We start from the raw sequence: 24827 nt of genomic DNA, 5'->3' as shown, positions 1-24827 counted from the left end.
CTAAGTTTTGGGGAAAGGAAGCTCAGTGGGTGGCTGCTCTGTTTAAACACTAGACAAAGCCAGCAGGAGCTCAGCCCTATGGCAGGAAGAGCAGGGGTTTGCCTCGAACATCCTGGTGTCCTCGTGTCCTCGAACCTCACAGCAAGGTGAAAAGCAGCAGTACCCACTGAGCGCTGGTCCCGAGCCAGGCACTGCCCTCTGCACCCCACACTGCTCACCTCTTCCACCACACCCCCACATGAGTTGAATCAGCTCTCCCCATTGTACAAGTTCAAAAGCTGAAACCAGAGCAACTGAGTCCCTTACCCAAGGCCACACAGCTAGGGAGCCAGGAAGGCAGGATTCGAGTTCAGGCCTCTTGACTGCAGAGTGAATAGTCCTAACTGCTAAGCCCGCCTGCTTCCCTTAAGGTGGCTCACCAGCCCCAGCCCACACAGGAGCCCCAAAGGGGTGTCTAACAGCTTCTGGTATCCTCGCCCCAGGGTTGCGGTCCACATCCGTGTCCTGTCCTCACTGACGGTCATCCTGGCCATCTTCATGGTGATAACCGCACTGGTGAAGGTGGACACCTCCTCCTGGACCCGTGGCTTTTTTGCAGTCACCATTGTCTGCATGGTGATCCTCAGCGGTGCCTCCACTGTCTTCAGCAGCAGCATCTATGGCATGACCGGCTCCTTCCCTATGAGAAACTCCCAGGCGCTGATATCAGGTGAGAGCCGGGGTCCGGGCAGCTGACCAGGTTCATCCACCCAGGAGTCATGGGAGGGAGCCAGAGATGAGCATGTGGTGGCCTTTTCTGAAAAGGAAATGGCGTGGGTGCTACTTGTGTTTCAGTCATCTAGTGATGTAGAACAAGCTACCCCAAAACTTAGTGGCTTAGAACAACAACGGTCATTTCTACTACTCACAAATTTGCAGCTCGGACAGGAGTTTGCAGGTGTAGCTCTTCTCTTCTCCCCATGGCATCAGCCAGCATAGCTCGACAGGGAGCTGGAGGATCCAGTTCCAGGTGGCGCGCTCTCCTGGCTGGCGTGTTGGTGGTGGCTGCTGGCTGGCAGCTTAGCCAGGGCTGAGCTGGGGCCAGGGACTTCCATTCCTCTCTATGTGGACCTCAAATGGCAACTCTGACTTCCTCATGGCATAGTGTCTGGGTTGCAAAAGCCAGCATTTCAGGAGATCCAGGCAGAAGCTTTATTTCTGATTTAGCAAAAGAAGCCACATAGGGTCAGTTCTACCATAGCCATAAGCTCACACAGACTCGAGACAGATGGACCCACCTCTGGGAGAGTATGCAGGTCTCCCACTGTGACTGTGAGAAGGTAGGCAGGAGGGGAGATGGAGTTGCAGCTATTTTTGGATAACATGGTCTGCCTACAAAATGCAGTTCCTGAAACCAGTCTTCTTCCCTTTCCTTCTCTCCTTCTCCTATTCCTCTTCTATTTTTCCTTTTCCTTATCTTTTTTCCCTTCTTGTCTCCTTTCCTTCCTTCTGTCTTTTCTTCCTTTCTGATTTTATAGAGAACCTGCTATGTCCTGGGGATGCAAAGATGAACAAGCACTGGTCCCCTCGGAGCTGCTGGCTCAGTGAATAAACTCTCATCCCCAGCTCCCCCAAGTTTTGGTATACCGTGGGTGTACCTGTGCACAACGTGGGCTGACCCCTCTAGCTGACGTTTGATGCTGATGTTGATGAGCCTGTTCCGGAGGCCTTGGCAGTTTTGTTCTCTAAGCTGGAGACACACACGTCTCTCACCCAGGTGACCCAGCCAGGTAAAAAGGAGCGGGTCAGGAACCATTGGTGCTTTGCCAGGAGGCCACAGTCCCTGGGAGCAAGACTGGAGGCTCTGCTGCTGTGTCTGCCCCTCCACATGCCCCTGTTGTGCAGATGAGAGCTCTAAACATTTGCCCACTGACAGCAATTTCACAAGGAACCTGCGCTGTGCCCCTCAGTTAATAACGCCGGGAAGCATGTGGCCAGGATGACAATACTTTGACAAGGGTATGTCCCTTCCCCACTCAGGCCAGTGCCAGACATCACTGGTGGATCTCTATCTTTCATCCTGAGCTTCTAAATCCTTCTCAGCGCAGCACTTGAGGCAGTTACTCTCAGCAGTCAGAGTCTAGATGTGAGCTTCAATCTGTTTGCCATTTCTGAGATCGGATTAGGCTTCTGGCTGTATCCTGGGAAACACTTGAGCCTAAGATAAAATAAAAATGGACCTGTTGCTAAGTTTCCTGGGTGCAGGCAACACGTACTAGCGATGCTTTCAAACGGGCATTTCTGGACTAAAGGCAGTGGCCACTGGACATGGGATTTAATCCCTTCTGTCACCGTGGTCTCAGAAGGAGGCTCTTGTCCCCTTAGTTCCTTCCATCCTTGCTGGCAGCCTCTCCAGGAGCCAGTGACCAAACTTACCATTTACATTGACAAGCAGTCCTCGGGTTCCTCTGTCCACCTGTAATCTTCTAGGGATGGGGAGTCTCCTGTGGATTTTTCAGAAAGTCTATTTAGAAAAGTGGGGAAGTTTAGTACTTCTATGCCAGTATTAATGACTCTGAGTCTAAACCATGGTCACCACTGTATGGGGCCCTTGTGGGCACCCAACACCCTGGAATATCAAGGTGTCCCAGTCTCCCAGAGGTCGCAAGGCCACCTCGCCAGCCCCACTTGCTTTTTTTCCAGCACAGCCTGTCTGTGAATTCCACATGCGTTGGCATCTGAGGAACAATTCATTTGTTTTGCGCTGGTGTTTTTTTAAACCCCTCATTTGCATGTATTTCCATAACTGATGAGATAAAAGTAGAGAGTCATGAAGGATGAGCTCCCGGAGGCCTGGTTTGTTGTTGATGATAATATTGTAAATTCTGTACAAGTTGGAAAGAGAGAGAGGAAAATCAGTAGGCAGTGATGTTAAGATCTCTTCCTTGGGGCGGCTGGGGAGTGTCTTACTGAGTTTAACCCCAGTTCTTACAAAATGTCTAGGCGGGGATTACAGCTTCTCAGAAGTGGGCATCCTCTTGGCAAAGGGTTTACCCGTTGTTGCTGCTTTGATGTGAGAAGGACAGAAATAGCCAAGCACCTAACTGGGAATCAGAAAGGATTTGTTTGGTATTTGGCACTTCTCCTCGCCAGGCAGGCTTCTGAGTGCTTCACGTGTACTAATCCTTTTAATCTTCATCACAGCCCTATGAGGCGGGTATGATTAACACCCCCATTGTATAGATGAGGATACAGAGGCACAGTGAGGTTAAGGACTTGCTGAAGGTCACATAACTGGAAGTAGTAGAGCCAGGTTTGGACTCGGATGTTTTGATTCTAGAGTCTGTGTTCCTAATTACAGTGCTAATTTGTATACCTTTGCCCTCCCTCAAGTACTACCCAGGCTAATACAACTTATGGCGGGGAGGCTGGGGAAAGGATCCTCCATCGGGCCAAAGGCTATTCTCTGTAGAGCCACAGAGGCCACAGGCAGAGCATGGGGAGCCGTGATGGCACACCATGGTGGACGGGGCCTGACTGTCCCGCTTCCCCTCTGCTTCGTGCAACAGTGGGCAGGAAAGTGGTGCTGCGTAAGAGCTGCCCGATGGAGACAGAGCAGGCCATGCCCACATGGACCCAGACTTCTTCCCTCCTCTTCAGGAATGGACATTCTGATCTTCTGAAGTGGGCAGGTTCATCCTGCCAGTCAACCCGGCTCATCCACCAGGCCCTTCCCACATTGATGGTGATGGTCTTGGCCTTGTAGTCAGTGCTTTTCCATTCATCGTCCTGTTTCCACCTCACTACAGTCACCTGTGATGAACAGGACAAGTATTAGCCCCACTTTCCAGGCAAATAAACACAGGCAGGGAAGAAAGTAAGTGATGTGCCCATGCTGGTGCCAGCGTTCCCAAGCAGTGCTGCACACAGGCCTTCTGACTCGTGGCCAGCACAGGAAGACGACCCATGGCTGTGAGGGTTCTAAGGAACAGAAATACATGTCTGCTGCCTCCCAGAAGCAATGGTGCAATCGTGGCAAGGCAGGGCATAGTGTTTGTTGAAGGCTACTGTGTGCCAGGCCCTTTCTGAACATCATCTCAGTCAGTCCTCAAAGCAACCACACAGGGCGGGGTTGTTATTCCCATTCTACAAGCGAGCACACTGTAAAGTCAGAGAAGCCACGTTACCCCTAGGGTCCCAGCTAGCAAGTAGCAGAGTCCAGGGTGACACATCCGTCCGCCTGACTCCTAGGCCCGTTGGCACCCCAGTAAGTCGTGTGGCCTCCTCTGTTAGGTAGCGGTGAAAGGTGTGGCAGCCACACAGTCTCACGGGTAATATGTATCAAAGCCATTGGCAAGGAGAACATTCCATGTGGTGGGGTGGTTGCGTGCTTGTGTGTGTGCGTAGGTGTGTGACTGTGTGTGTGTGAGTGTTGTATGTGTTACACATGCATTCACATGTGTGTGGTGCCACAGTCGCCTTGGGGTACACAGCAGGTTCTGTGAGCTCATGGGTGGGCAATGGTGGGGGTTTATAGCCAGTGAGGATACCCTAGAAAGGGTGGCCTCCGGGCAGCCCCTGAGCCTCCTTCCCAGTTTGGTTGGTGGGTGCTTTGGGCTGGGGACAGAGAAGAGGAAATCCGGAGGTCTCTGGCACTTCCTGCCCCTAAATCTAAAATTTCAGCCCCTACTAGAAGGGCAATAAAGAGAGATGGAGGTCAAGGGTCCGAGGTGCAACAGGAAAGGCAGCGGACTGGTGGTCCCCTGGAGGCCATGTGCCACCTCAGGCAGCAGCCTCTGACAAGTCCGGCAGAGAGAGGGGGACACGACCCCCTCGGAAACTCAGGAAACGCTGGAAATGCTTGGCTGCTGGGCCCTCCCTGTCTCTGAGGCTTCAGGACACTGAGAGAGCTTTGGCATTTTTCGCACTGAGGAATTTTTATTTTGGTTTGTGAAACCCAAGCAGGGAGGGGCCTGCAGGCACTCCTCCTCCTCGCCCACCCCTCACCATCTCTGCATGTCCTCTGTTCTCTGCAGGAGGAGCCATGGGCGGGACGGTCAGCGCCGTGGCCTCCCTGGTGGACTTGGCTGCATCCAGTGATGTGAGGGACAGCGCCCTGGCCTTCTTCCTGACAGCCACCATCTTCCTCGTGCTCTGCATGGGACTCTACCTGCTGCTGTCCAGGCTAGAGTATGCCAGGTGAAGTTGCCACTCACTGTCCGCGCCTCCTTCCTGTGTGTCCAGTTATGGCCATGCTTCTTTTTCTCAGCAAATTCTATGCTGGCTTCTTGTCTAGGTGCTATGACTCAAAGCAGTTGCTCAACAAATTGGCTTGGCTGGTAGACGTGAGAAGCTGGCTCTGTGCTGCGCCCAAGCAGTTGGAGCCTCACGTTTAATCATGGTGAACAGTAGTTCCCATTGGTGAAACACAGCCCCTTATTCCAGCGCTGTGTTCCTGCTAGCGTGATGTGTTCTACCTCATTCAATGCTCACACCTCTATCCAGGCACCGTGGAGCACACCTGTAATCCCAGCACTTTGGGAGGCCAAGGCAGTAGATTGCCTGAGCCCAGGAGTTCAAGACCCATTCTGGGCAACACAGTGAGACCCTGTCTCTACAAAAAATAAAAACTTGGCTAGGCATAGCACCATGTGCCTCTAGTCCCAGCTACTCAGGAGGCTGAAGTAGGAGGATCGCTCGAGCCCAGGAGTTAGAGGCTGCAGTGAGCTGATTGCACTACTGCAATTCCAGCCTGGGTGACAGCAAGACCATGTCTCTCTAAAAAACAAACAAACAAAGAAACAAAACACAAACTCACACTCCTCTGTTCCTCTTAGAGTACAGTACTATTATTATTTATTATTATTCCCATGCACAGATTAGAAAACCAAGGTTCAGAGAGATTAAATTGCTGTTGTTTTTGAAGAGACAGGGTCTCACTCTGCGGGCCAGGCTGGAGTGCAGTGATGCAATCATGGCCTGCTGCAGCCTTGACCTCCTGGGCTCAAGCTATCCTTCCACTTCAGCCTCCCAAATAGCTGGGACTCCAGGTGTACCACCACACCCAGCTATTTTTTTTAAAAGTTTTTGTAGGCCGGACACGGTGGCTCACGCCTGTAATCCCAACACTTTGGGAGGCCGAGGCGGGCCAGATCACAAGGTTAGGAGATCGAGACCATCCTGGCTAACACAGTGAAACCCCGTCTCTACTAAAAATACAAAAAATTAGCCAGGCATGGTGGTGGGCGCCTGTAGTCCCAGCTACTCGGGAGGCTGAGGCAGGAGAATGGCGTGAACCTGGGAGGCGGAGCTTGCAGTGAGCCGAGATCATGCCACTGCACTCCAGCCTGGGTGACAGAGCAAGATTCCATCTCAAAAAAATAAATAAAAAAAAAAGAGAAAGAAAAACAAAAAACAGTTTTTGTAGAGACAGAGTCTTACTGTGTTGCCCAGGCTGGTCTTGAACTCCTATGCTCAAGTGATCCTCCTGCCTCAGCCTCCCAAAGTGCTAGGATTACAAGCATGAGCCACAGTGCCCGGCATAAAGAGGTTAAATTACTTGCCTGAATCTCAGAGCCAGTAGGTAGTAGAGCCAGGCAGGATTTTAAGATGACTCCAAACCTGTGCTTGGACAGCTTGCTGCCTTATGGGGCTTCTTTCCACCTCTAGGACCTGTTTTCTCGCCTCGAGTCTTACTCTTGCTTTCTCTCTCCAGTTCCTCCTTTTGCTTTCTTGCTTCCTGCTGCTTTTTACAAAAACAACCCTTGTCTTTCTCTCATGTTTTATTGTTTTCAAAGCATTTTCCTCTCCACTATTATTTGATATAGGAAAGGCAGGAGTTATCCCCATTTAATGGGTAAGGAAACTAAGACCAAGAGAAGGCTAAGTGGTGTGCCAGGTGCGTGAGCCAGCAGAGCTGGGGAGAGATCTGCCCCTGATGCGGCCCTGTTCCACAGGAAGCTATTTTTTGCAGTGGCACAAAGCTAAGCAGTTTACGTGTATATTTTTGTTTATGATTTATGACAATCTGTGCATTTGTGATTGTATTTTCTCGCTTGAGAGCTGGGGAAACTGAGGCTTAGGAGAGTTCACAAGCATGCCCCAGCTCACTCATCTGGTGAGTCACAGGCAGGACCGGAGCTGTTTCCGGAGTATCCTCTCCCCACCGGCTCATGCTATATCCCTGGCTCGCGACTGCAAGGGCCCTTTCTCATCATTTGTTCTCCCTGTCCTCATGAGGAGAGTCACCTCTTTAACCCCTAGAACCCCCAGCCTTTCAGCAGAACATCGATTCCCCCTGGGCTGGGAGTGAGCCACTTTCCTCAGCTGTAGGACTCTTCACCGCTTCAGCAGTCCTCAGGGTTCAGGACGGTAGGAGGAGGCTGATCTGCTTGAGCTATGCAGTATCCCAGGCACCTACAGACGCCTGGGCTGCCCAGCTCTCCCCGCCCCTTCAGGGCTGTCATCAGAAATTGCCTAGCTGTGGCTCCAGGCTGACGTCCCCGAGCTTCCTCCTGCCTGGCTGGCTGTCCATCCCCCAGCATCCTGTACACTGCCTGACACCTCAGCGTTGTGCCTTAAATGATTCTGCAGCCACTGAATGAACAGAGGAACGGGAGGGTCGCCCCATTCCTTGTTCTGTTTCCTCATGTCCTATTTCTGGTGCTTTGGGTGGTCTGTTTCCAGCAGGGTAGTCAACCTGCCTTGCTTGCCTAGAGCCAAAGGAGCTCCCAGGACAAGGGACTGTAAGTATTAAAACCAGGACAGTTTCAGGCAAACCAGGATGGTTGGTCACCCTAGTTCCTAGTCTCATTTGGGCAGGCCAGAGTCCCTTACGGCTGAGCGTGTGAGACAGAGAACACCCAGGACCATGCTATCCTGTAGACTTTTCTATTTCTTTTTCTTTTTCTTTTTTTGCGACAGAGTCTCACTCTGTCACCCAGGTTGGAGTGCAGTGGTGCAATCACGGCTCACTGCAGCCTTGATCTCCAGGGCTCAAGCAATCCTCAAGTTAGCCTCCCGAGTATTTGGGACAACAGGCATGGGCCACCACGCCCAGCTAATTTTTGTATTTTTTGTAGAGACAGAGTTTCACCATGTTGGCCAGGCTGGTCTCAAACCCCTGACCTCAAGTGATCCACCTGCCTCAGCCTCCCAAAGCGCTGGGATTGATTATAGGCACGAGCCACTGTGCCTGGACAGAAGCTTCTGTTTCTTTGCTGATTAAAACTAGGGTCAGGATTTGTGGGCTCATAGACACTTCTCTAAGGATGGGGCTCATGGAGAGAGCTGTGCTTCCAGGTCTGCTTGAACTAAATCTTCCTGAAGAGGCAAGTTCGCCCATCCTACATTTGGGAGGGTGAGGTGACGCAGGAAAATTTGGAAGAACTTAGGAGGAAGAGCTGTGACCAGAGGAACTTGGTGGGGAATTTCCTGAGAGCAGACTTAAGGCAAGGACCTGACAACGCTGAATAGAGGGGAAGTAAGAATATTCCTTTCCCTAGATAGATTGTGAAACCAGACAGGGCTCTTGGCTAAAGCACCCCGTTCACCGCCACTCGAGAGTGATTCTGGGGAGCGGCCCTCCCACACACCTACTCATCCACCACCCACATGCGAGTTATCTGCAGGTCCTTAGGGTAGGAGGACTAACTGGGGCTTCAAAACTTGACTGTATGAAACCTCCATTTTACAGAGGAGGAAGCAGGCCCAGAAAGGGGTGTGCCTGGCCCAAGATCACACAGGGAGGCAGAGACAAGGCTGAAACCAGAACCACGTTACCGCTTACACACACACCCCTACACCAATTCCCTCTGTTTGAGCTGCATTAATACAGTCAGCCTATATCTTCTGGTTTTCAGATACCTGGGGCCCAGAGAGGTTGAGTGGCCCAAGCAAGGTCACACAGTAAGGGAAAGTGATCTAAGCTTTCTCACTGGTCAGAGTAGCAGAAGTTGGAGAGATTGATGATATTCAGTGTTGAAGATATGGAAGACACTTCTATAGGCTACTTCTCAGTTCTTTCAACAGTCCTGTGTTGAAGGACTGCTCTGTGCCTGAAGATTTAGCTAGAAACAGTCAAATGTAGTCATTGCTCCAGGAACCTGTCTTCTTCTTCTTCTTTTCTTTTCTTTTTTTTTTTTTTTTTTTTTGAGATGGAATCTTACTCTGTTACCCAGGCTGGAGTGCAGTGGCGTGATCTTGGCTCACTGCAATGTCCACCTCCCGGGTTCAGGCGATTCTCCTGCCTCAGCCTCCCGAGTAGCTGGGACTACAGTCGCACACTACACCACCATGCCTGGCTAATCTTTGTATTTTTAGTAGAGATAGGGTTTCACCATTGGGTCAGGCTGGTCTTGAACTCCTAACCTCAGGTGACCTGCCCACCTCAGCCTCCCAAAGTGCTGGGATTACAGACGTGACAAGAACTTGTCTTCTACCGAAGGAGACACATGATAAACAAGTAAGCCAATGCAATTGCTGTAGATTGTGGTCAGATCTTTTGAAGGAACTAAACAGGTGCTCTGGTAGAGATGAACAGGGCACGTTACTTCAGTTAGGGTGGGTAAATGGTGCTGAGCAGAGTTAAACCGGTAATACCTATTAGGAGAGCAGTTTATCAGTAGCTATCAAAATGTTAAAGGTGTAAACCTTTTAGTCCAGCAATTTCCTCTTCTAGAAGTCTGCCCTACCAAAATACTAGTATACATGTGCAAGGATTTATGTGTAGGGATATTCATTGCAGCACCGTCTGTAGTAATGAAAAGTTGAGGCAACCTAAGTGTCCATCAGTAGGGGAGCAGTTAAATTGTACATCCATTGGGTGAACCATCATAGAGTAACATAAGGGAGACATAGGCCATGTGTTGCTGTGTAGAAGGATGGCCACGCGATACTGTTCTTTATGCAATTTTATGTATTCATTTATGTTTCACAGTTATGCAGGATTTAGGCAGTTAGTATAAGGCACTTGTGTATATTATTTACATATATTGTATTTAGGCATTACACTGTTGTAGAAAGTTTTACAATATGTATGGCTTGACCCCACTCTTGCTTAAGAAATATAACTGTGTGAGTGTTGTTTGTGTGTGCATGGAATAGTATGTACCAGATTGGTTTTTCTGTTGTTTTGTTTTGTTGAGACAGGGTCTCACTCTGTTATCCAGGCTGGAGTGTGGTAATGTGATCATAGCTCACTATATTGAACAACTGGGCTCAAGCAATCCTCCTGCCTCAGCCTCCCCAGTAGCTGGGACTACGGGCATGTACCACCACCCCTGGCTAATTTTATTTTTAAATTATTATTATTATCATCATTTTTGAAGAGACAGGGTTTGACTTTGTTGTACAGGCTGATGTTGAACTCCTGGGCTCAAGCAATCCTTCTGCCTCTGTCTCCCAAAGTATTGGGATTATAGGCATGAGCCATCAGGCCTGGCCTAGAATGTTAACAGCCAGTACCACTAAGGAGTAAAATCAGAAGTGGGAAGAGGTCAGAGTCCTCTTTCTATTAATACTATACCATTTATTTTTTGTATTATTTGGGTTTGTTGTATCAAGCATGTATTCATTTTATCATTTTATAAATTTGCATTTTTAATACTATTTTACCTCTATTCTCCTAAAACATAACAAAAACAGGTGAGCCAGGACAGGGGCCCAGACTCACCATGCGGTGGTCAGTCCTGGTTTCCTCTGTCCCTGCTCGTGGCATGCCCACCACGCTGGCTGGCAGGCAGGCCGGCCAGGCACAGTGCAGGCCTTCCTCTGACCACCTCGCGACAGCATCCATCATCTCAGGGAACGCTGGGGCTGTAGGCATATGGGGCTTGGGCTTTCCATGCTGGGCTGAAGGTTCTGTTCTGAGTGCCCATCCCTGGCTATGCTGACTCAGATCCCAAACAACCTGCTTGACGGTGGCCCTGTCTCCTCCCCGCAGGTACTACATGAGGCCTGTTCTTGTGGCCCGTGTCTTTTCTGGTGAACAGGAACTTCCTCAGGACTCCCCCAGTGTCCCTTTGGTGGCCTCCAGATTCAGTGATTCCCACACACCCCCTCTCCGCCCCATCCTGAAGAAGACGGCCAGCCTGGGCTTCTGTGTCACCTATGTCTTCTTCATCACCAGCCTCATCTACCCCGCCGTCTGCACCAACATCGAGTCCCTTAACAAGGACTCAGGCTCACTGTGGACCACCAAGTTCTTCATCCCCCTCACTACCTTCCTCCTGTACAACTTTGCTGACCTGTGTGGCCGGCAGCTCACCGCCTGGATCCAGGTGCCAGGGCCCAACAGCAAGGCGCTGCCAGGGTTCGTGCTCCTCCGGACCTGCCTCATCCCCCTCTTTGTGCTCTGTAACTACCAGCCCCGTGTCCACCTGAAGACCGTGGTCTTTCAGTCTGATGTGTACCCTGCACTCCTCAGCTCCCTGCTGGGGCTCAGCAACGGCTACCTCAGCACCCTAGCCCTCCTCTATGGGCCTAAGATTGTGCCCAGAGAGCTGGCCGAGGCCACGGGGGTGGTGATGTCCTTTTATCTGTGCTTGGGCTTAACGCTGGGCTCAGCCTGCTCCACCCTCCTGGTGCACCTCATCTAGGAGGGAGGACACGAGGACATTGGTGCTTCAGAGCCTTGGAAGATGAGGACAGAGTGCAAGAAGGCTGGGGGCCATGGAGGAGAGGCCTAGAGTTTCGCTTGGGACAGAGAGCAGAGCACACTCTGGCCTCATCCCTCCCAAGATGCCAGTGAGCCACGTCCATGCCCATTCCATGCGAGGCAGATATTCCAGACACGTTAACAGAACACTCTGAGACAGTTGAAGAAGAAATAGTACAAAGCAGGGGTACTCCCTTCACAGCCGATGGTTAACATTCCACCTTCTTTCTAGCCCTTCAAAGGTGCTGCCAGTGTTCGCCCTAGAGTTGTTACAAAGCCAGTGCCAAAACCCAGCCATGGGCTCTTTGCATCCTCCCAGCTGTGCTCATTCCAGCTGACAGTGAGATGCAAGCAAATGCTCAGCCCTCCTTACCCTGAAGGGGTCTCCCTGGCATGGAATTCCCCCTGGCATGGTCAGTCCTCAGGCCCAAGACTCAGACCCCTGTGTTCTGTGGGTGAACAACTGCCCACCAACCAGACTGGAAAACCCAGAAAGACGGGCCTTCCACGAATGCTTCATTCCAGAGGGACCAGAGGGCCTCCCTGTGCAAGGGATCAAGTGTGTCTGGCTTGGGTTTTCAAAGAGGGATCCTCATGGCCTGGTGGTCTATAGCCTGGGTCAAGATGAGGGTCTTTTAGTGTTCCTATTTACAACATATCAAAGCCATTGGTTTAAGGGCATAATAAATACTTGAGTATTCTATGTAAGCCTCATTGATGTTTCTGTTAGTCAGAGTCTTAACAAGCAATGGCATACTCAGATTAGGCAATTTGAGAATTTTTAAAAATTGTATTATTCTAATTATTGAGACAAGATATCACTCTGTCACCCAGGCTGGAGTGCAGTAGCTCAATCATAGCTCACTGCAGCCTTGAACTCCTGGGCTCAAGTGATCTTCCAGCCTCAGCCTCCTGAGTAGCTGGGACTACAGGTGCACACCACCATGGCTGGCTAATTTCTGTATTTTTAAAATTTTTCATACAGATGGGGTATTACTATGTTGCCCAACCTGGTCTTGAATTCCTGAGCTCGAGCAATCCTCCCACCTCAGCTTCCCAAAGTGCTGGGATTACAGGTGTGAGCCACTGTGCCAGCCTAATTTGAGGATTTTCTTTTTTTTTTTTTTTTTTTTTTTTTTTTTTTTTTTTTTTGAGATGAAGTCTTGCTCTGTTGCCCAGGCTGGAGTGCAGTGGCGCAATGTTGGCTCACTGCAACCTTGAGGATATTTTAAGAGCAGGTGTAGGAACCCCAGGGGGTTGTGCATTCTATCCAAAAACTAGTAATAGGGAGGCCATTCCAGCTCAAGCCTGATGTGGTGGGCGGGAGGGAGTCCTTCTAGAACCTAGGGAGTGACTTTGTCTGGGGATGGGATGGGACACATCCAGCCTGCTGTAACCCTGCAGGAGGGAGCTGAAGGAATAAATTCCCTCCATTCTTCCTCTGATTTCCATGTCCCTGTGCACTAAAGCCCAGCCAGCCGCAGGTGGAGAGGGTGGAAAGAGGCCTAGAGAAGCAGGGAGGTGTCTGGCCCCGGGTCTCATGCATTGCAGGACCAGCGAGCACCTTGGCTTTCACAGGTTTATTTTTTGTGAACATCTCTGGAGGTCTGAAGCTTCGATCAGCAGAATTAGGTGTTGCTTTGTTCTGGTTTGTTGCAGATAGTTGTGTATATTGAAGCTGTTGTTTCAAAAGACAACCCCCAGTTTCCATTGCTTTATCTGGGGAGGCTGTGGCCCCTCATGTTGGCGATCTCCTGACATGAAGAGTAATTTATATTTTTTTCAGGTGTCTAGAAGGCTCCCAAAAGGCTGTTCCTTGGAAAACAGCATGGCTCGGGAATCAGAGAGAGAAAGGAACCAGATCAGACCAGGAGCTCTCTCTCAAGAGTCCTGCAGAAAGAACAGAACTTGCCCCCAAGATGTGGCAACCCCTAGAGCTGTGAATCAGCCCTCTGCTTCTCTGCAGAAGCGCACTGGCTCAGTGGTGCCCTGCAGAGGCTGATGAAACTGAGAAGCAGTCAGTAATCCAGCCGGTGGCAGCAGTTCATGTTCCCTGCCGTCTCAGCCTAGTACATATTCCCTCTCCTTGGCCAGAGAATTAAAGAGGACACCTTGAAAGGGTTTCTGAACTCGATACCTACCAAAAAGGAAAAATTTTCCCTTCCCTTTGCAGGAGCCTGAAATCTCCCCCTTGGTTTCTTCATTGACTTTAATGCTGTGGATGATTTGGGGTGTTGGTCTAGCTGGTGACTCATCTCAATCATAAGTGTTTTAGAAATGAGAAGCATGGGCCGAGCACAGTGGTTCATGCCTGTAATCCCAGCACTTTGGGAGGCCAAGGCAGGCGGACAATCTGAGGTCAGGAGTTCGAGACCAGTCTGACCAACATGTCAAAATCCCATCTCTACTGAAAATACAAAAATTAGCTGGGCGCGATGGCTCACGCCTGTAATCTCAGCACTTTGGGAGGCCGAGGCAGGTGTATCACCTGAGGTCAGGAGTTCAAGACCAGCCTGACCAACACATCGAAATCCTGTCTCTACTGAAAATACAAAAATTAGCTGGATGTGGTGGCGGGAGCTGTAATCCCAACTACTCAGGAGGCTGAGTCAGGAGAATCACTTGAACCCGGGAGGCAGATGTTGCAGTAAGCTGAGACCATGCCATTGCACTCCAGCCTGGGCAAAAAGAGCAAAACTCCATCTCAAAAAAGAAAAAAGAAAAAAGAAAAATAAAAAGAAATGGGCACCATGCCTGCCTTAAAGTAAACCAGCAGTCTCTGAGCTCAGAGATGGGGACCACCTTGGAGCGATCACCTTGCAGCTATTGGGGAAGGAGTAGTGGTGGTCTCTCATGCTCTGTTGTAGGGAAATGGCTTTCAAAGAAGTGGAGGAGGCATCTCCATTAGAGAGATGATTTGCAGTTAGTGTGGAGCACGGGGAGTTGGGGGGCCGGCCGTGATGATGGTAGGGCATGGAGATGATAGACTAAGTTGCATCCACTTTGCCAGGGGAGGAGAGGTCACTCTGTTGGGAGGGGCTGGCGGCTTGGCTGTTGGGGATCATCCAGGCTTTCGCTCACTTTGCTTGGTTACTCACCTTAGTGGGCACTTCACAGAGGGTCATTCCCTCCCAGGGAGGGAGGAAGGAAAATGAAAATCCATCTCCAGGCAGAAGGATGGTTGGGGAGTTCAATAACCCTTCGCTGTGAGAAGCAGCTCATGGGCTTCGGCTGCTCTGGATCTCAAGTCTCATGTGAACCCAGCAGGCTTGTGAACCAGCTAGTATGTTTGGAGGGGTGAACAAAACTCACCAAAGAGGAGGGGAGTTTTCAATGAGGGAGGTAGAGGGGGTGCCTTGAGAGGTTGTCGTTGTCTAAGAGTTCTCTGATTTAATTCCAAATGGCAGTTTTTAGGGCACCATACAGATGTTCATTTTCCTCCTTCTTAATTTTTAATTTTTTGGTTTCTTTGAGACAAGGTCTCTGTCACCCAGGCTGGAGTGCAATGGCATGATCACAGCTCACTGCAGCCTCCACCTCATGGGCTCAAGCGATCGTCACACCTCAGCCTCCCTATGAGCTAGGACCACAGGTGCATGCCACCACACCTAGCTAATTATTTTTTAAATTTTTTATAGAGGCAGAGCCTCAGCGTGTTGCCTAGGCTGGTCTCTAACCACGCAAGCAAACACTGTGTTTGTGTTCTAGTGTTCTGTGAAAGGTAGAACTTGAGAGTGATGAAATCAGATGTTTAGCTGAGGACATTTCTACGCAATGTATTGAAAGTGTGGCTTGGCTCCTCCTGACTGCTTATAATAAAATGTGAGAAGGTGGGAGGACTCAACAATTTTCCCGCCTCGGCCTCCCAAAGTGCTGGGATTACAGGCATGAGCCACCATGCCCGACCATTTTTCTCCATTATTCAATTAACAAAGCCGCACGAGTGGACTCTTCAACCAGTGGGCAACAGGGATTTCTGAGAACATGCTTGTTCCTACATATGCAGGAGCTGGGGGGAACTTCAACCAGGGGCGCTATTATGAGCAAAGACCCCTCATTCAGCTGCCTTCCACTCTGTGCTCCAGGGAGAAGGCTTCAGCCTCCTCATCGGCTCGGAGGTGATGTGGGCGCTTCACTTTTGAGCCAATGTCACGCTTTTATAGAGAACTCCACGTAGAAGAGGGCAGAAAGCCTGTTGGCATATTTATAGTATATTCCAGCTGAATGTGAACTGAGAGCCCATGCATGTCTCCACTTGGTGGGCTTTCTGAGTGGGAGCACCTCGTGCCTATTCTACCATCATCACTTCCTTGGTGGCAGCATTGTCAGTGCCAGTATGCCTCTGGGCCTGAGTCACTGTTGCTCTTCACTCACTCGCTGAGGCTGCCTGGTCCCTGGTCCAGCATTGACTCCAGCAGGATCCTAGAAAGAATTTCTGCCCCACCATCAGGTAGAAGCTAGGACTAGTCATGTAGCCATAGAGCTGGCTACTGGGGAAGGAGTAGTGGGGGTCTCTCATGCTCTGTTGCAGGGGAATAACTTTCAAAGAAGTGGAGGAGGCATCTGTTAGATGATTTGTAGGTAGTGTGGAGCACAAGCGGGGAGGTAGGTGGTGATGGTAGGGCCTGGAGATGACAGATTAAGTTGCACACACTTCACCAGCCCCTGCTGCTGAGGTGACCCCTGCATGGCTCGCTGCTGATAAACCTGTCTTGGAACAGCAGGGTTGTGGGACATGAGACACAGCTTTAGAGGTCAGGAAGTCTTGCTCCCAGCCCCACAAGGCACCATCTGTGTGAGTCAACATTCCTGAGTCTCATTTCCTCATCTGTAAAATAGGGATAATAGTAAGTCCCAGAGCTGTGACCATCTGCTGTGCCACTGAGCCAGCCTTTCACCCCAGTCACACCCACTCCCCAGCCCACATACGCAAGAGCTGCACCATGGGTCACAGCCTTTGCAGCAGGCAACTCAGGGCACAGTGCACACCCCCTACTGCCACCAGGTTTCTGCCACTCAGGAAGTCCAGGGCAGCCTCAGCCTGAGATGGCGAACTCAACTTCAGGCTTCCCTGGGCTTGACCCTGAAGGAGAGTGACAAAGATAGCCATGCTCTCTGCCCCTACAAGGTTCCAGCCAACTGACCCATTGGCACTGTGCTCCCCGCTAAGAACAGTTCCGGCGCTTGACTGGAAGTTATAGGAGCTCCAGGGCCACAACACAGGGCCAAGGAATTGACAGTCACAGGATTCAGACATGCAGACTGAAGTTGGAATGCTGTTTCTGCCACCTCCTAGCTGGGTCACTTTAGCCACATCCTGCTGGTGCGCTTTTCTGATGTCTAAAATAAGCCAGCCAGGCATGGTGGCTCACACCTACAATCCCAGCACTTTGGGAGGTTGAGGCGGGAGAATCACTTGAGGCCAGGAGTTCAAGATGAGCCTGGACAACATAGTAAGACCCTGTCACTACAAAAAAAAAAAAAGTACAAAAATTAGCCAGGCCTAGTGGTGCATGCCTATAGTCCCAGCTACTCAAGAAGCTGAGGCAGGAGAATTGCTTGAGCCCAGGAGGTGGAGGTTACAGTGAGCTAGAATTGCACCACTGCACCCCATCCTGGGCAACAGAGTGAGACTGTGTCTCTAAAAAAAATAAAAAATAAAATGAGAAGCCTCTCAAGGCTGTAGAAAGATTAAATAAGCCCTAATATCATATGCAAAGTACCTGGCATATGATAGATCCTCAACAAACTTGGTTTTCTTCCAGGTTTTGCTGCTGCCTGGACAACTCGTTGCAATGCCAGCTGCTTCCCTGTGGCAGGCTGTACCCTGTACCCAGTGCGCAATGGACTTGCCAGGCCCCTTGCCTGGCCCCCAGGCCTAGAACCTGACACTTGTTTGATGCTCAGGCCCCCCACCTGGATCTGCCTACCCAGGCATGCCCGACCTGGGGGCAGGATACACTGGGTAGAAAGCTGGAAATCCAAGACCCCAGACCACTCACTTTCTCCTTTGGACAGGCTGCTTCACTGTTTTTTCTATGCCTCAGCTGGAAAATTGGGTACCCCAGTACCCATTCTATCACTATCATGAATGCACAGCCATGAACAAAGATGCCCTTTAGAAACCGGTGTAGTTCCAATGGGGTTACGAGAGCCTGGGCTCTGGAGTCGTTCTGCCTAGGTTTGAGTCCTTATTAGTTCCTGGCTGTATGACTGAAGGTCCAATCCCCGCCTCCGTTTTCTCATCTGAACACTAGGGGCGATTGTAGTACTGCTCTCATACCCGGTTATGATGATATACTAGCGATGCACATAAAACATTTGGAATGGAGCCTGGTGCTACAGATGAATGTTTGTGTCCCCCTCAAATTCACATGTTCCAATCCTAACCCCCAACCTGATGGTATTAGGAGGTTGGATGTTTGGGAGGTGATTAGATCATGAGAGTAGAACCCTCATAAATGTGATTAGTAACCTTATAAGAGACTCAGCAGAGCTCCGTCACCCCTGTGCCATGTGAGAACACAGTGAGAAGATGGCCCTCTGTGAACCAGGAAGCAGACCCTCACCACATACCAAATCTGCTGCAACCTTGATCTGGGACCTCCCAGCCTCTAAAACTGTGAGGAATAAATTTCTGTTGTATATGAGCCACCCAGTCTATGATATTTTTGTTATAGCAGCATGAACAGACTAAGACAAATGTGAAGGAGCTTGACTGAACTGTGTTTGTATTCTAGTGTTTTGTGGCAGGTAGAACTTGAGAGTGATGAAACAAGATGCTTAGCTGAGGACATTTCTATGCAATGTATTGAAAGTGTGGCTTGGCTCCTCCTAATAACATGTGAGAAAAGAGAAATGACTTAAACATGGAATGGTGAAGCAAAAAGGAAGCAGAACTTAAAGCCTTGGAAAATCCTCAGCCTATTCATATTGCAAAAAATGAGAACACTACAGGTGTAGTCAAATGACTGTTTGCTAAGGAGATCAGAGTGTATCAACAATCCGACCTGGGCTCTGCAATCCACTGCTGGCCATGAGCTTGGGAGCAGGCCCTGCTTCTGCAGCAGGATGAGTGTGGTCTACATCAAAGTAAAGGGAAGTGCAGATCATTAAGCAGCTACTATGGTCAGGCTGTGCCTATGTACAGTATCCCTGCCAGGTGGGGTGGGTCATCCCCATTTTACAGATGAGGAAACTGAGACTCAGAAAGATAAAGTCAATAAGAGACCATGTTAGAATTCAGACCAGAGTTAGGAGGCTCCAAAGCCTGTCTTTCCTCTTCACCCTGCTGCCTTAAAAGATTGAGAAGGGCAATTCCAGTTTAAATGGTTTGTGGATCTGAGGACACCCAGAGCACACGCTGGGTAGACAGGGTAAGGAGGGGGGAGAAGCAGAGTCAGGAGGAACTTGTCTGGTGTGAGGGACAGGGGCCACCCAGCCTGCCCTCAGTCCTTCTATGGTGGCACTGAGGGGTCACTGGTCATCAATACCCAAGGCTGCATTTATTATAGGCACTTGAAACATAAGGTTCATGAAGGCAAGAGCAAGATTTACAGAGCATGTGATATAGGCAGAGAGGTTCACCATCTGGATCTCATGTGCCACATGCCTCAAGCCTGTCCTCTCCAACATGCCAAGGAACTGTGGGTGGGTCCATCTTCCCAGACACGGAGAAGAGTAAAGTATGAAGTCCTAGGATAACCATGCCTTCTGTTCCCAACTTAAAACATATGCCTAGAGCTGGTGGGGCCCTGAGGCCACCAAGTCCAACCTCTACCATGCTTGGGCTACTGTAAACCAGCTGGCACCAGGCCTACGCTGACCAACAGTTTCTAACAAATTAAGTCCCAGAGGCCCAAGGAGATTGAGCATCCTCAGTGCTGTTCTTCTTATTTATTTATTTATTTATTATATACATTTTAAGAGATGGAGTCTTACTATGTTGCTGAGGTTGGAGTGCAGTGGCTGTTCAGTGGTGCAATCACAGCTCACTGCAACCTCCAACTCCTAGTCTCAAGTGATCCTCCCACCTCAGCTTCCCAAGTAGCTGGGACTACAGGCATGTGACACAGTGCCCAGCTTTTCAAAAAAATGAAATGTAACTATATTTTCCAAAACAAAATATTGGTGAGAAAAGTGCCATTGTTTTACATTTTTTAATGTAATTTTGTATTGATACATAATAGACGTACATATTTTCAGGGTACATATGATAATACACTGATATCATTTGTAAAGATCAAATCAGTGCAATTGGGATAGTCATCGCCTTAAATATTTGTCTTTTCTTTATACTAGAAACATTTAAATTATTTTATTATTTATTTTTTAATTTTTGATAGAGACAGGGTCTCCCTATGTTGGTCTCGAACTCCTGAGCTTAAGCAATCTACTCAGGTCTCGAACTCCTGAGCTTAAGCGATCTACTCACTTCGGCCTCCCAAAGTGCTGGGATTACAGGCGTGAGTCATCACACTTGGCCGAAATGATTCTCTTCTAGCTATTTTGAAATATATCATAGATTATTGTAAAGTGTAATTAATACTGATCCATCAAACACTAGGTCTTACTGGTGCTGTTCTGATTCTGGAAAAAGTCCCCACATTCCTAGCCCACTTCCCATGCACTCACTCCAGGCTGAAGGATGTGAGGTCCTCTTCCCAGCACTCTCACTCAACAGCCTCCATCACTACTGCACTGACCCGCCCCACTCCTTGGAGTTTAACCAGGGCAAGAAAGTTCTAATGCCTCTGGACTTATGTCTGTGCTACTTCCCTCTAAGAGTCTTATGTGGGTCTTAATCTGGGGCCCCTGGGTGGAAAGAGGGATTCAAGGAACCCCTGAGATCATATGCAGAAGTCTGTGTGCTTTGGGGGAGCGGCTATAGCTTACATAAGATAGTCAAAGGGGTCCGCATTCCAAGAAGGTTTCCGAGCCCCTGGGTGCCAAGTTACAGTGACCTGTCCTGTTTAGTGGTGTTCCTGGACAGAGCAATGGACAGAACACAGTGCTTAAGGGCAGGGACTTAGAGGCCAGACTGCCTGATTTTGAACCCCGACTCTGTGTCTTATTAGTCAGTGATCTTGGGCAGGTTTCTTAACCTCTCTGTGTCTCTGTTTCCTTATCTGTAAAAGGGATTGACAGTGTGTCTATCCTCATGGGATTGTTGTGAAGATTAAATGAGTTAATCCACATAAAGCTCTCCATTCAGGCTGAATGATTACTTCTCCTCCCATCGCCCTTGGAGGTTGGCAGGGCAGAGGTTATCCTGACCACTTTTTCAATGAGGAAGAATGACAGAAATAATAGCCCAGTTCCAGAGTTCTGCCTGCAAGTGCAGCAGGTCCTGCTGACTGTTTCAAGAAATCATTGCAAAGAGGAAGTCTGCACACTGCTTTCAGAGTCGGGAGGATTCCTTTTAGAGAACTGGGGAATAAACAGATCTGTCAACAATTTCAGTCCCGGTCAAGTAGTGAGAACCAGTCATAGGTCACAGGATGCAGGAGGTGGCTTTAGGCGTGAGTCAGGAGCCACACACCTGAACTGGCCTGTTAGCATCTTCACGGTGACCTCCTTGAAGGGCCTCTAATCAGATTTCCAGAGAAATAGAGGAACTACTGCTTGTTGAGCACTATGAACTGGGCAAGTGAATGCATAATCTTACTTAATCCATACAGTCACTAGGCGGAAGGATTATTATCCCCATTTTATATGTGCCAAAACTAAGACTCATTCACATAGCTGCTAAGTGGCAGAACCGAGATTCAAACTCAGGTCTGCCCGACTCCAAGACTCAAGTGCCTGATGGTCACAACAGCAGCAGTCCTCATTAGAATCACCTGGAGCACTTGGTAAATGCAGATTGCTGTATCCGCTCCCAGAGTCCCTGATTCCATAGGTCTGGTGTGGGACCTGATAATTTGCAGCTCCAACAAGTTCCCAGGTGGTGCTGATGCTGCTGGTCTGAGAACCCCACGTGGAGAATCACTGTGCTAAACCAGAGTGATGAGGGGTTGTCAGGAGCTCACACCTGGCCCAGGGAGCGAACGTGAGGGCTTCATCTGCTGCTGTTCCAGTTGAGGGCTCAGGAACCGGAAAGTCTTTAATGAAGCTAATGCATTGTGGACACTCACTCAACCTTCCTTGAAAATGATCACAGATTCAGGGCAGAGCCTTTGCATTTTAAGTACCAAGCTCATCTTCTTCACCACGCCCCAAGGTTGGCGCCTGGTGGCTTTACCCCTCACTTGTGTCTTTCCCACCTGCTCCCTTCAGCTGAGGCCCAACACCATCCATATTCAGGAGGGAGGAGGGAGAGGGGCAGGGGTGAGACAGTGAGGCTGAGGGGTAAGTCTCAAGCCGTGCGATGACAGGTTGGAAGGCGCTATGATCTCACCCCCTCGCAGGCATTCCTGTAACTGGGGAGCAGTGGGTGGGGGGTGCAGGGCTGCCTCCTGCCAGGGCACAGTCACACCTCCTACCTGTTCTCTGGAACTCATTAGCTGCTGAGGTGATGTTAACTGTTTTTCATTTTCTGAGTCTTTGCTGAGACTCAAAAAGGGGAAATGAGCCATTACCAACTAGCAACATTTTTTGAAACAGAAACTGAATTGACTGCATTTTCTGATAATGTTGTGTGAACTACGAATGCAGAACTCTGACCTTGTCTTTCAGAAGACAGACATCTGTGGCTTGCCTTCTGCTTATAAAAGCTCTGGGAGAAAGGAATAGGAGGGGTCAAATGTCAAAATGTGCTGGCCCTGTCCTGTTGTGAGAATGTCGGGAAATTTCCCTTTCCTTGCTTTCTGCTGCTCAAGATCCTCAGGCTCTGCCCTGTTAGGTAAGGAACAGCCACTTCGATTTTTGAAATAGGGGAGTCAGGACACAGGGCTTGGAATCAGAGAACTCTGAACCTCAGTATCCTCATCCGTAAAATAGAGATATTAATCCTGCATGCCTCGACATTCTGATCATGTCAGAGTGCCTTGTGAACTGCAAAAAGCATATCAGATATTAGCTCTTATTATCCTGCCCTTAGATCCATTTGCACCCCATCCTATGGGACAAGGAGTCTGTAGGACCAAGGGGACATAATAACCGGGAGCTCACAGCCCTCTCCCATTCTGCCATGCTCTGGGTACGAGGGACACTTGAATCCCTTGCCCAGATGGGCTTGAACCTATAAGGAAGGGCTGGGAAGGCCTTTTTCTAGACCCATGGCCCCAAGGGCAGACTGCTAAGGGCACTCCAGGGTGCAAGGGATGGCTGTTTGCAAGGGGTGCAGAGTTGGGACTTATAGGTTGGGATATCTACATTTGTACACAGGAGACCCTTCTAGATGTGGGACTGAGCAGAATTCTGAGAAGTCAGAGAATTCTAGATTCCAACCTGACCTTCCAGGTTGTTATAAAGGTATACATGTGTCAAGGTAGAAGAACAAGGAGAACATTTTAAGTTTAGTCGTTGATGTATAACTTACATATGAAAACACCTGGTATAGGGCCTCCATGTGTATTATTGTCCTGGGCCCATTCTCATTACTAGAAGTTTGAATTCACTTCCTTTGAGCCAGGCAGACCTCTTGCTTTCCTCATTATTTGTACCTCTCTTCCTATTTCCCTCTCCTCTGTCTTCCTAAATATGCATAGCTGAGCCTTATTAGGATATATAGCCAGGATTGGTAGAGATTTAGGGGGCTCCCTTTCCTCTCTCCCTTAAACCATTTCCCCCACCTCAGGACATGTGGGACAGATGATAGGCAGGGGCCAAGGGTCCTCTCTGGTCAACGGCTGGCCTCCTTTTTCCCTCTTAAGAGGTTTCAAGATAGTGGTATCTGTGTAACTTCATGGTAAGAAGATAGAGCTCCATTCTCCCACCATGGTAACCCTAAGGTAAGCCAAGAGGATCCATCTTGGGGGGGGGGGGTGGTGTTGTGGGGAGCAGGCCTGAGAAGCCTAGATTTTTGGGCAGAGAATTACAAGAAGAGTGATGTTGCCTGCCCCTGTCCCCATCTCCATCCTGGAAGGGCGCAGGTCCTCAGCTGGCAGCAGGAGAACGGCACCTGGCGAAAGGCAGCAGCCAGCAACTTCACCACTTTGAGTTGGGCCCCTTCTGGTGTAGAACCTGGATCTCCTAACTTCCTTGGCTTGCCACTAGGGTGTCATTATCCACAATTTGCTCCATGTAAAACCCTCTTTCAACATCCCCTTTCTACCCAGACACTGTTTGACAGTGCAGAGACTGGTCCAGAAATGGGGTCGCTTGCCTCTGTGAGTCAAGCCTCTCCTGCTCCAGAAAGTAAGATGAGAATAGCTGTTCCCCACTTGCTTCTTGGGGTCCTGGGAGGATGCAGCAGTAGTAGAACAGCTTTTGGTACATATGAAAATCTGCTAAACAGCTCATCTCACCTGTGCCTGAGATGGCGATAACGCAAAGGAGGAAAAGCGCAGGCGGGAATACAGAGGTGGCAGGCTTGTGAGAGAGCTTTGTGAACTGCAAAAAGCCTATCAGATATTAGCTCTTGTTATTATCCTGCTCTTAGATCCATTTGCACCCCATCCCACCTGCCCCAACAACCCTAAAAGAATCAGAGAAAATGCTTATTAGACATGAGCACTGAAGGCTCCAAGGACTACTGCGGCTACCGTTTCTCCACAGATGGAAAGAGAGTGAAGTGCTGGTACTGTGCTGAGTGACTTTGGGTGCTACCAAGCAGAGGATTAAACACAGAACCTCAGCATGTCCAAGTTCTCCCCTTTTCAATACTTTCAATCCTGATTACCCACAGGAGAAACTTTCAGTTTAGTGTTTGAATTCTTCAACACCTCACTAAAACTCAACAGTCTCCCTTTTTAACAAAGCACTCAAGGTTTTGCCCACTAGAATTGAAAACAATATTTTAATTTTCATCTCTTTATGTGGTTTCTTACTTTCTATTTATGGCAGCTGATAGTGGTTTTCCATTAAAGTAATGACATACACATTTTAAAAGTAAATATAAGTAAATCAACTAAAAAAACAATTTAAGAAGTACTTTAAAAAAAATACAGGTGGTACTTGGACGTGACTAATATTATTCGTTTCATAGGCAAGGAAAGGGAGAAGCAGGCAGGAGTCTCCAAACCCCAGTGTGGTATAAGCAGACATTTAGGAAGAGCACAGACCGCTGTCTCCGCTGACTGAAAGCCAG

The 24827-nt window shown here is 49.3% G+C and overlaps 2 protein-coding genes across 6 annotated transcripts in view; one reads left to right on the top strand and one right to left on the bottom strand.

Annotated features, from left to right (window-relative positions):
• The window catches only part of SLC29A3 (solute carrier family 29 member 3), a 50275-nt gene extending 37939 nt beyond the window's left edge, over nt 1-12336 (top strand). For both annotated transcript variants that reach the window (XM_050803631.1, XM_050803632.1), the window contains 3 exons: nt 483-709; nt 5016-5178; nt 10922-12336. In XM_050803631.1, coding sequence (XP_050659588.1) covers nt 483-709; nt 5016-5178; nt 10922-11576 — 1045 coding nt within the window. In that variant the 3' untranslated portion in view covers nt 11577-12336. The remainder of the gene's footprint in view (nt 1-482; nt 710-5015; nt 5179-10921) is intronic.
• The window catches only part of PCBD1 (pterin-4 alpha-carbinolamine dehydratase 1), a 1172580-nt gene that overhangs the window by 486684 nt on the left and 661069 nt on the right, over nt 1-24827 (bottom strand). The window lies entirely within an intron of this gene.

The sequence above is a fragment of the Macaca thibetana genome, chromosome 9, assembly GCF_024542745.1.
Source record: "Macaca thibetana thibetana isolate TM-01 chromosome 9, ASM2454274v1, whole genome shotgun sequence".
Taxonomy (NCBI): Eukaryota; Metazoa; Chordata; class Mammalia; order Primates; family Cercopithecidae; genus Macaca; species Macaca thibetana.
The sequence above is the reverse complement of the archived record's forward strand: the minus strand, read 5'-3'. Positions and strand labels throughout refer to the sequence as shown.